Source organism: Macaca mulatta, chromosome 18, assembly GCF_049350105.2.
Source record: "Macaca mulatta isolate MMU2019108-1 chromosome 18, T2T-MMU8v2.0, whole genome shotgun sequence".
In the NCBI taxonomy this organism is placed as follows: domain Eukaryota; kingdom Metazoa; phylum Chordata; class Mammalia; order Primates; family Cercopithecidae; genus Macaca; species Macaca mulatta.
Genome location: NC_133423.1, coordinates 82866360 through 82879101, shown reverse-complemented (window position 1 = coordinate 82879101; position 12742 = coordinate 82866360). Strand labels below are relative to the sequence as shown.

General features: G+C 37.9%; 1 protein-coding gene across 3 annotated transcripts in view; it reads right to left on the bottom strand.

The window, feature by feature from the left end:
- The window catches only part of ANKRD62 (ankyrin repeat domain 62), a 106908-nt gene that overhangs the window by 17265 nt on the left and 76901 nt on the right, over positions 1-12742 (bottom strand). For all 3 annotated transcript variants that reach the window (XM_077975336.1, XM_077975337.1, XM_077975338.1), the window contains 3 exons: positions 10089-10261; positions 1351-1384; positions 627-768 (listed from right to left, as the gene is read on the bottom strand). In XM_077975336.1, the coding sequence (XP_077831462.1) occupies positions 627-768; positions 1351-1384; positions 10089-10261 (349 nt within the window). The remainder of the gene's footprint in view (positions 1-626; positions 769-1350; positions 1385-10088; positions 10262-12742) is intronic.

Genomic DNA, 12742 nt, shown 5'->3' with positions numbered 1-12742 from the left:
AATTTTACATATGTGCACTTTAACATGTATCAGTTATACCTCCCTGAAGCTACTGATTGTAGGAGCAAACACCTGGGACACTGGCTGTGACACAGAGAGAAACAAGGGTGTGAAATGAAGTAGTATAAAGCTAGAGCATTGTCATCCTTACCTTATAGCAATGATAAGTGGCAGCTGGGTGTTAAGCAAACAGGTAACATGATCAGATGTGAATTTTAAAAATGTATATAATAATGATTATAATTATATAATCCCTACTACCCCACCTTCCAAAACCACAGAATAGACCATGGTTTTGGAAGGTGGGGTAGTAGGAAAAAGAGTTAAATAAGATTATCACAGTATTCCAGGTATGAGATAATGATAACCTGACCCTAGGTAAAGGCATAGAAGAGAAGCAGAGTCAACAAATAGATTTGAGAGTGTCATTCACACTGGGAAAGGGTGGAATGATCACAGCTCTTTGGTTAAGAGTATACAAGATAGAGTAGTTCTCATTCTACGTTCACAAGAAGCATACTTCCAAGATGAACATCCCTATAACATCTATGGTACAGTGCTAAGCAATATCTGCATACATTACTATAGGATAGGGAAAGAGCCTTATATTTATGCATTGGTCCTACCGTTACACTCCATTCCATGTTGTTCAATGCGTAACATAAAATTCTTATCATCAGAGTAAGGCAAGTCATCATCCTCTGAGGTTTTTATAGATGACCCAGTTACGTCATTAAGGTCACCCTTGAAATATATTTGGCTTTTAACCTATAAAATAAATAACACTGTTTCAAAATGCCCTCAAAATATTTATAGCATATACTAAATATACACCAGCGGGAATTATCCATCTTTTTATACGAGCAAAAACACAGGTACTTCTTAAAATAACTGACTTTGAGCCGGGCGCGGTGGCTCACGCCTGTAATCCCAGCACTTTGGGAGGCCGAGGCGGGCGGATCACAAGGTCAGGAGATCGAGACCACGGTGAAACCCCGTCTCTACTAAAAATAAAAAAAATGAGCCGGGCGCAGTGGCGGGCGCCTGTAGTCCCAGCTACTCGGGAGGCTGGGGCAGGAGAATGGCGTGAACCCAGGAGGCGGAGCTTGCAGTGAGCCAGCATCGCGCCACTGCACTCCAGCTTGGGCAACAGAGCAAGACTCCGTCTCAAAAAAAAAACAAACAAAAAAAACATAAAAACTGACTTTGGTTAAAAGGGTGCTTTTATGAATGGTTAACGGTGCTTTATCAAAGTCAATGTCTTTACAACAAAAGATTTTCTGTTTTTTTACCATGATCTTTTATAAGGTATTTTCAACAACATTCTTGACAAATTTACTTTTATAATACCTTGCTCTTTTCATTGGAGGTTTTCCTTGCAAGCCTAAAAAAAAAAAAAAAACAAAAAATTCCAATCAGGCAATTAGTAAATATGTAAAATACAAAGAATATCTAAAACATTTTTATATAAAACCGCTGTATTTGTAATTTCTCTCTCTTATTCATAATGTTTACAGGTAATGTTTTTACAGGTGATGTAAAATATATTTTTTTACAAGGGGAAAAATTATAAATGGAAAGGGCAGTGCTACGGGACAAATGAAATATACTAATGTCAAAATATTAACTTTAAATCAAGCTTTCTGATCATCAAAGACAGAAAAAAAAACCATTATTTGCAGTATTTGATAGAAAAATATGTATCCTGGGGTTTTCTCTCATCGCCCTTTTCAATACAAACAAAGTTTTACTGGTACTAAGACCTATTTGATAAATATTACTTACGTAACAGAATCCCTTTTTTAATGATAACATTAGCTAGTCTTTTCAGGACACACTGTGCAAGTACTGTGTACTATTCTAAACACTGTACATATATTTAAGTCATTTAAATCCTCCCAGCAATTCTGTCAAGTAGGTAACATACTAGATATTTTATAAAGAAAGAAACTAGGCACAGAAAGGCCACATAACTTGCCCAAACACATAAAACTGTTCAATAGTAGACTAAGCATTCAAACCCAAGAACTCTGGCTCCAAAACATGTGTTTCACAATATGCTATGAAAGTAATATTTATTTTCAAGTAATATGATAGCAGATGAATTCATATTATCTTTCAGTTTCTGAATATAAGTAACAATTTCTGAATCTTGCAATATTTTTAAAGTAAGATTTTAACTTTGGCATTTTTTTTAAGTTCAGTGGTACACCTGCAGGTTTGTTATGTATGTAAACTTGTGTCACGGGGGTTTGTTGCAGATTATTTCATCACACACGTATTAAGCCTAGTACTCATTAGTTATTCTTCCTGATTCTTTACCTCCACTCATCCTCCACTCTCCACCTTCCAAAAGGTGCCAGTGTGTGTTGCTCCTCTCAATGTGTCTATGTGTTCTCACCATTTGGCTCCCATTTTTGAGAAAGAACATGTGGTATTTGGTTTTCTTTTACTGTGTTAAATTGCTAAGGATAATGGCCTTCAGCTCCATCCATGTTCCCGCAAATGACATGATCTCATTTTTTTATGGCTACCTAATATTTCCTGGTGTATATGTATCACATTTTCTATATACAGTCTATCAGTAATAGGCATTTATTTTGATTCCAGGTCTTTGCTATTGTGAATAGTACTGCAATGAATATATGCATGCATGTGTCTTTATAACAAAATAATTTATATTCCTTTGGGTATGTACCCAGTAATGAGATTGTAGGTTGAATGGTACTTCTGTCTTTGAGGAAATGCCACACTGTTTTCCACAATGGCTGAACTAATAATGTACACTCCCACCAACAGTGTATATGCATTCCTTTTTCTGTGCAACCTCACCAGCATCTGTTATTTTTGTACCTTTTTTTTTTTTGAGGCATAGTCTCAGTCTGTCGCCCAGGCTGGAATGCTCAGTGACGTGATCTCAGCTCACTGCAACCTCTGCCTCCCAGGTGCAAGCAATTCTTCTGCCTTAGCCTCCTGAGTAGCAGGGATTATAGGCGAGTGCCACCACACCAGGTTAATTTTTGTATTTTTAGTAGAGACGATGTTTCACCAATATTGGTCAGGCTGGTCGCAAACTCCTGACCTCCTGATTCATCTGCCTCGGCCTCCCAAAGTGGTGGGATTACAGGCGTGAGCCACCATGCCTGGCCTGGACTTTTTAATAATAGCCATTCTTACTGGTGTTAGATGGCATGTTATTGTGGTTTTGATTTGGATTTCTCTAACGATCAGTGAAGTTGAGCTTTTTTTCCATGTTTGTTGATCTTGTGTATGTCTTCTTTTGAAAAGTATCTGTTCTTGGCCTGGAGCAGCGGCTGACATCTGTAATCACAGCACTTTGAGAGGCCAAGGTGGGCAGATTACTTGAGGTCAGAAGTTTGAGACCAGCCTGGCCAACATGGCAAAATACCATCTCTGCTAAAAATACAAACATTAGCAGAGTGTGGTAGGGCATGCCTGTAGTCCCAGTTACTCAGCAGGCTGAGGCATGAGAATCACTTGAGCCTGGGATGGAGAGGGAAGTTGCAGTGAGCCGAGATCACAGCACTGCACTCCGGCCTGGGAGACAGAGCAAGACTAAAATAAAAAGAAAAAAAGAAAAGTATCTGTTCATGTCCTTTGCCCAGTTTTTATGGGATTTTCTCTTGTATTTACGTTTCTTACAGATGTTAGATATCAGACGTTTGCCAGATGCATAGTTTGCAAAAATGTCTTCCTTTGTGGAGGTTGTCTGTTCAGTCTGATGACAGTTTCTTTTGCTGTGCAGAATCTCCTTAGTTTAATTTGATTCCACTTGTCAATTTTTGCTTTTGTTGCAATTGCTTTGGCATCTTCATGATGATATCTTTGCCGGTGCCTATGTCCAGAATGGTATTGCCTAGATTGTCTTCCTGGGTTTTTATAGCTTTCAATTTTACAGTTAAATCTTTAATCCACCTTGAGGTAATTTTTGTTTATGGTATAAGGAAATGGTGAACTTTCAATCCTCTGCATATGGCTAGCCAGTTATCCCAGCACCATTTATTGAATACGGTCCTGTCCTTGTTGCTTTTTGTCAGGTTTGTTGAAGATCAGAGATTTGCAGCTGTGTGGTCTTATTTCTGGGTTCTCTTTTGTTCCACTGGTCCATGTGTCTGTTTTGAACCAGTGCCATGTTGTTTGGTTTCTGTAACTCCGTAGTATAGTTTGAAGTCAGGTAGTGTGATTCCTCCAGCTTTGTTCTTTTTGCTGAGGACTGCCTTGGCTATTCATGCCTTTTTCTGGTTCCCTATGAATTTTAAAATAGTTTCCTGTATTTCTGTAAAGAATGTCAGTGGTAGTTTAATAGGAACACCATTGAGTCTATCAAATGCTTTGGGCAGTATGACTTTTTTTTTTCTTTTTCTTTTTCTTTTTTTTTTTTTTGAGATGGAGTCTTGCTGTTGTCGGCCTAGGCTGAAGTGCAATGGCATGATCTCTGCTCACTGCAATCTCTGCCTCCTGGGTTCCAGCAATTCTCCTGCCCTCAGCCTCCCGAGTAACTGAGATTACAGGTGCCTGCCACCATGCCTGGCTAATTTTTGTATTTTTAGTAGAGATGGGGTTTCACCATGTTGGCCAGGCTGGTCTCAAACTCTATCTCTGAGCAGTGTTTTGTAGTTCTCCTTGTAGAGATCTTTCCCCCTCTACTTAGCTGTATTCCTAGGTTTTTATGTTGTTGTTGTTTTGGTGGCAATTGTGAGTAAGAGTTCGCTCTTGGTTTGGCTCTTCACTTGACTATTGTTGGTTTATGGGAATGGTAGTAATTTTTGCACATTGATTTTGTATCCTGAAACTTTCCTCAAGTTGTATCAGCTTAAGATTTTGGGCCCACACTATGTGGTTTTCTAGGTATAGGATCATGTCATCTTCAAACTAAGATAGTTTGACTTCCTGTCTTCCTATTTGGATGCCCGTTATTTCTTTCTCTTGATGGATCACCCTGGCCAGAACTTACAATACTATGTTGGAAAGAAGTGGTGAGAGAGGGCATCCTTGTCTAGTGTCACTTTTCAAGGGGACCGCTTGCAGCTTTTGCTCATTCAGTATGACGTTTTCTGTGGGTTTGTCATATATGGTTCTTACTATTTTGAGGTATGTTCCTTCAATAACTAGTTGAGAGTTTTTAACATAAATGTTGAATTTCATCAAAAGACATTTCTGAATCTATTGAGATGTGATTATCTCAGTAATAAACAGAATAATTCTGTTTATTTGATTAATCACTTATTGATTTTTTTTTTTTTTTTGAGACTGAGTCTCACTCTATCACCAAGGCTGGAGTGCAGTTTGCAATCTTGGCTCACTGCAACCTCTGCCTCCCGGGTTCAAGCGATTCTCCTGCCTCAGTCTCCTGAGTACTGAGACTACAGGTGCGCGCCAGCACACCCGGCTAATTGTTTGTATTTTTAGTAGAGACGGGGTTTCATTGTGTTAGTCAGGATGGTCTTGATCTCCTGACCTCATGATCCGCCCACCTCAGCCTCCCAGAGTGTTGGGATTACAGGCGTGAGCCACTGTGCCTGGCCTATTGATCTGCACATGTTGAAACAACCTTGCATCACAGGGATGAAGCTAAATGCTCACATCAAAAAGAAAGATCTCAAGTTAACAACCTAATGTCACAACTAAAACAACTAGAAAGGCAGGAGGAAAATCTAGGTGAGTGAGTGACATTCTGAAAGCCAAGTGAACAAAGTGATATGGAGGAAAAAGTTCTCCATGGGGTCAAATATTGCTGATAGGTTAAATAAAATGAGATCTAAGAAATTATGTCTAGATGTATCACAGTGAAAAAATGACAAGCTTGAGAGTAACAAGTTTGGAGGAGCGGTGAGAGTGAAAATTATGACAGTGAGTTCAAGAGTGAATGGAAGGGAAAGTTGAGTCCATGAGTACAGATGGTTCAATTTCAAGGATATCATACCTAAGCGGCATTATCGTGCATGACCTAATATTATTCTTGTTCAACTGTATTTCCCAATCCTTTTATAATGATTAGTTACATAGTATGTTTTAACACTTAAGCATTTTTAAAATTGTATACATATGGCATTTTTATAAGCCAGACCATGGTATAAATGAATAAAGCCATAAAATTATAGAACTAGAAATCCCCTTGAGCATTTCTAGATTATATACAAGTGATTAACATTTTGCTCATGCTTATAAAGACCAAAGACTAATGATTTCAAGGACAGTATTTTTTACTTGAGAAAACTCACCCAACTCTGAGACATTTTAAACTCATCAAATACACAAAGCAATTAGTCATACTAAAATACTCAATTCTGTAACAGGAATAAAAAGTGACAATGCAAAAATATATTATTTTGTAAACTTAATTTTTGTAAATTATACAATATGAAGTCTACTGAAAATATGGTGTGGTTCATACTTTTCAAAGGAAGAATAATGACATGCATTGAGAGTGCCTCTGAACAGGAGATATACTGCACTGGCAGCACCTTGGTTTTCAGCACACAGGTCAGCAAATTATATAAATAGTGTATGCCAAATAATAAATAGTGTGTGCCAAATTCAGCCTACCTGTACTACCTGTTTGTGTAAGTTTTTTTTTTTTTGGTAACAGTGAAACCTATTCTTTTACTGAATGACAAGGAAATCTATTCATTTATTGAATGACAGTAATTCACTTATCAAGTGACAGAGTGACACCTATTCATTTATTGTCTATGAAAGATGTTGGACTACAACAACACAGACCCTCTGGTCCTTAAAGCCTAAATGTTATTATCTGGCTCTTTACATAAAAAGGTGGCCAACTCCTGGCTTGGTAGATCAAAGGTCCTTTGATATACTTCGATAACTTTTAGCAATATTGTAAATCTTTGTATAAAATATGGTTCCCCATGTGCAATCCCTTGGCAATATTCAGATTATTATAAAGGTCTAATATTTGAGCACTTTTGCATTGAGAAAAACAACAATTTTATAACTAACGATTCTGCTGGTAACAAAGTAAAGTGCCAATGTAGCATGTAGCTTCCTCTTCTAACTCAGTCAACACTATAAGTATTAAGATCATACAATATTGTATTCTGACAAAATTTGCTTAGGAGAATTGGTACTTGCAGAGTGGGGTACTGCTATAAAGATAATCTGAAAATGTGGAAGAGACTGGAACTGGGTAACTCACAGAGGTTAGAAGTTTCAAGGGCTCAGAAGATGACAGCAAGATGGGAAAAACTGGGAATTTCCTAGTGAATTGCTGAATGGTTTTGACCAAAATGCTGATAGTGATATGGACAATGAGGTCCAGGCTGACACAGTCTCAGATGAAGATGAGGAAGTTATTGAGAACTAAAGTAAAGGTCACTCATGCTATACTCTAGCAAAGAGACTGGTGGCATTTTGCCCCTGCCCTAGAGATCCGTAGAACTTTACACTTGAGAGAGATGATTTAAGTATCTGGCAAAAGAGATTTCTAAGCAGAAAAGCATTCCATATGTAACCTAGCTTATTCTGAAAAGCATTCATGTGGTCACAAAGATGGTTTGGAATTGGAACTTATGTTTAAAGAGGAAGCAAACCATAAATGTTTGGAAACTTTGATGCCTGACTACATGGTAGAAAAGAAAAACCTGTTTTCTGGGCAGAAATTCAAGCCTCCTGCAGAAACTTTCATAAGTAACAAGGAGCTGAGTGTTAATAGCCAAGACAATGAGGAAAATGTCTCCAGGGCATGTCAAAAATCTTCCCAGAAGACCCTCCCATCACAGGTGCAGAAGAAAAAATAAGTTTCTTGGGTTGGGACCAGGGCCCCGCTGCTCTGTGCAGACCTGGGACATGGCACCCTGCATCCCAGCTGCTCCAGCTCCAGCCATGGTAAAAAGGGCCAAGGTACAGCTCAGGCTGTTGCTTTAGAGAGTGAAAACCCCATGCCTTGGCAGCTTCCATGTGGTGTTGGGCCTACGGGTGCGCAGAACACAAGAGGTGAGGTTTGGGAACCTTTGCCTAGATTTGAGAGGATGTATGGAAATGCCTGGATGTCCAAGCAAAATCTGCTGCAGGGGCACAGCCCTCAAGAAGAACCTCTGCTAGGGCAGTGCAGAAGGGAAATGGAGAGTTGGAACCCCCACAAAGAGCTCCCAATGGGGCACTGCCTAGAAGAGCTGTGAGAAGAGGGTGACCATCTTCCAGACCCCAAAAAGGTAGATCCACTGACAGCTCATACTGTGCACCTGGAAAAGCTGCAGGCACTCAACATCAGACCATGAAAGCAGCCACAAGGGCTGTCCCCTGCAGAGCCACAGCGGCAGAGCTGCTCAAGGCCATGGGAGCCCACACTTTGCATCAGTGTGCCCTGGATGTGAGACATGGAGTCAAAGGAGATCATTTAGGAGCTTTAAGATTTAATGACTGCCAAGTAGAGTTTCAGACTTGCATGGGGCCTATGGCACCTTTGTTTTGGCTAATTTCTCCCATTTGGAATGGGAACATTTACCCAATGCATGTACCCTCATTGTATCTTAGAACTAACTAGTTTTTGATTTCACAGGCTCACATCCTTGTCTCAGATCAGACATTTTGGGTCCCAACTTGGACTTTTGGGTTAATGCTTGACTGAGTTAAGACACTGGGGGCACTGATGGGGAGGCAGTATTGGTTTTGAAATGTGAAAAGGACATGAGATTTGAAAGGGGCCGGGGTGGAATAATATGGTTTGGTGCTGTGTCCCCACCAAAATCTCATCTCAAATTGTAATCCCCACCTGTCAGAAGAGAGACCTGGTGGAAGGTGACTTGATCATGGAGGCTGTTTCCCCCATGCTGTTCTTGTGATAGTGAGTGAGTTCTCACAAGAGCTGATGGTTTTAAAGTAGGGGACTTCCTTGCTCTCACTCTCTCCTACTGCCTTGTGGAGAAGGTGCTTGCTTCTCCTTTGCCTTCTGCCATGATTGTAAATTTCCAGAGGCTTCCCCAGCCATGAGGAACTGTGAGTCAATTAAACTTCTTTTGTTTATAAATTACCCAGTGTCAGGTAGTGTCTTTATAGCAGTATGAAAATAGACTAATACAAGATGTGTTATCAAACCAAATGCTTTAAAGATACTTTACTGGTGAAATAATCACTACACTATAAATGCAACTTCATTTTTATAAGAGGGTTGCATACTACATTATTTTATGGGTATGACTATTTCCTTATTAATAGACTTTTACACAATCTCAAATATTTTGATATGACAATGTTATAATGAAAGTTCTTACCATATATATGTATGCATGCAACAATTTCATATAAAGAAATAACTATACACACACACATATATATGTTGGCCTATTGCATGTTATATATATGATATATATCATATATATATAATAAATATATAATTAATGACTTTAACTGCTTGTGTGTATGTGTAAACTCATATTTTCCTGTAGAATCTAGTCCCAGAAGTAAAGCTGTCAGGTTAATGAAATGACATACTTAAAATTTTGATGCATGCTACTAAACTACCCTTCAATAAAGATTTGCCAATTTCATTTAGCAACAGTGTATAAGAGCATGTCTTTCTTCACATTTGTCTAGTTATTTTATTTATTTATTTATTTTTTTTGAGATGGAGTCTCGCTCTGTCACCCAGGCCGGGGTGCAATGGCCGGATCTCAGCTCACTGCAAGCTCCGCCTCTCGGGTTTAAGCCATTCTCCTGCCTCAGCCTCCCGAGTAGCTGGGACTACAGGCCCCCGCCACCTCGCCCAGCTAGTTTTTTGGATTTTTAGTAGAGACGGGGTTTCACCGTGTTAGCCAGGATGGTCTCGATCTCCTAACCTCGTGATCCACCCGTCTCGGCCTCCCAAAGTGCTGGGATTACAGGCTTGAGCCACCGCGCCCAGCCGTCTACTTATTTTTTAAATAAAACATGAATATATTGGAAAGACTGTAACTCATTGCTTGTTAATTTGCATTTTATGATTACCAGGCAAGGCAGAATATTCCTCATAAAACTATAAAATTTGTTAATCGTACATATTAACCCAAATTAGAATTCATTTTATAGAAAAATTAACAATGATCTGCTGTTAAATATTGCTATAGGATTACCTATCAAACTTGTCATTCTCCTTCCTGGGAAACTGATGATTATCAGGTTTTCTGTTCTTTATTTTGTGAGTTAATTCATCAACATCATCATTATAATTGTCACTGTCATCAGCATGTACATTTCTTGAAACTTCCATTTTCTTATTTCTGCATTTCTTCATTTTTTCTTCAACCTTCAATGAAAGTTTCATACTGAGAATAACTGTCATTATTTTATCTAACAGAAAGAACTTTTTTGTGTTCATTTAATTCTTGACTCTGTCATATTAGTCATGACATGATAAAATACCTTGTGCTTACTTTTATCATTATATATAATTATACATGTTATAATTTTTATTGAAATTCATATAAAGTCTGATTTATTTGTTTGAGTGAATAAAATTTTCAAAACTTTCAAAATGGGCCCATTCCAAATTTGTGCTTTTATTCTCATTGCTGTCTAATATGCATTTTCACCCCCTGGTGCCCTTGTGACGAGCAGAAATAGAGAAATAAAAAGAAAGCCATGAAATCTGTCCTCTTCTATCTTTACCTCCTGGAGTTTACACTAAACGGCCAGATTTAGAGGATGTGACATTGTGGAGCTTCAAGAACAGAAAGGAAGCTTTCCCCTTTCTGCGGTTAAGCTTTCTTTTCCCACTGTCTTTTATTTTACTTTTTCCATTTGGATCCTAGCATATCAAAAATATGAAGGTGCTTGCTGAAATACAAGAACTAAAATTTGAAACCACATAAGAAACAGAGTTAAACTGCTAAGATGCTACTTTAGGGTTCTGGAAAATGAGATGCTTTCCAAATCTCACATTCAGTAACCACGACATTTTATAGCTGGAGGATATACAGTGTAAGAAATTATCTACTTTAGCCCCATTATCAAAAAAGATTAAATGATTCATCTAAAGCCCCTGGCATTTCCGAGCATTTTATTGCACAAAACCTGATAATACTGTTTCATAATGCTGAATCAGATAAATTACCTGATACATTCATGAAATTAATCAGAAGAATTAAAAGTGTAACTCCGGGAAAGTAACTTAATGCCTCAGAAGGGGCTGAGAGGTCTCATCTACTTTTACTTTTAAAGGTGAACATCACCAGATTTTTGTCTATCTTTAAAACTCGATGTACCTAAATCAGGTTTCTACTTTGGAGTCATATACTAAATTTTTGGCTGAGAATCCATGGTACTGACATAATAAAGTTATACATGCTAAAAGTTATGCTCTATTAAACAAAATCACATTAAGATCTGCTTTGACAGAAACATGTGGAAGTTGTGATTAAAAATAGATGGAGATATCTATATACATTTGTTTTCAAACATATTTAAGGTTGTCATGATGAAATTGTAAGCCCTAACATATTGAGTGAAATGGATCAACTTGCACACCTGAAAGCACAACACACAGATTCCTTTGCCTATGAATATTTGTTCCAACTCTCAAGGATAGATACATTTTTATAGCACTTCTCAGTCATTGCTTCCTTCCCATTGATTTCCCACTTTATTGTTTAAGTGCAATTCATCGTTAAATCAATAGGGAAAAATTATACCCTAGAGCTTATTAAATTTTTAAAGCAATTTCATATAGGCTAACCCTAGTTTAGAAGTGTCTATATCCATGATATATGAATAGTTTTTTTCCCAGTCCCTATGCCACTTGGAAAATGGACAGACTTGGGCTGATTAAGTAATGAAGATAGAATGTTTTCCTGAACTCCTATCATTTAAATTGAGAAATAATCTATTTCTACACACAATTATGTATATAGATAACCCCATTTGGCATAAGAGCTTTTCATAAGTAAAAAAATTAGAATGCACCAAATAACTGGTCAAGAGAAAGAAAAACAAGTAGCAGCAAGTGACCCTGTAAACCCTGTAAATCTTTCTGAAGTTGAACTTTACTTTCTTCTTTCTAAGAAGAGCTGTGGGAAGACAGCGACCATCTTCCAGACCCCAAAAAGGTAGATCCACTGACAGTTCATACCGTGCACCTGGAAAAGCTGCAGGCACTCAACATCAGACCATGAAAGCAGCCACAAGGGCTGGAACTCTAGTTGTAATATACCTGCCTCATTCTTAAGTCTTTGTATATTGTGCTGTAACTATTCTTCTAGATGTACTTTTGATGCTCTGTCACTGTGTGGTGGAGAAGAATGCACATTTTCTAACCCAAGTTCTATTCTTTTATAGTTATTTGTACTGTAATTATGATATAATGGTTTCTGGAACAAGTTCTGTATTGGTTTTGTATTCTTCCTAAGTGTCTGTAACAACAGAAACACTATGCTTTTTTTTTTTTTTCTCACATACTTAATTTATCTGGAGCAGGTAAGCCACAAATCCAAAAGGCTTATTGGATCACTAAACTGAGGCACATTTCTGATATCCAATTTGCAATTAATGTTATGTTGGTGATTTTTTTCATCATGGACCTGTAACACTCTTGGTCTTCTTTTATTTCAATGGTAATTACTTCTGGGTTCCTTGCTTTTGTACTTTTTGTGTCATTATAAAATTCTCCTGGTCAATGTTAAAAGCATGTTCTGTGTCTGGTTTGTTACTATTTTCACAGTATACTTTATTTTCATTTAAATAAAAATTAGAAGATGACTGGCAAGCAAATTCTGGAGATCAAGAGTATAAA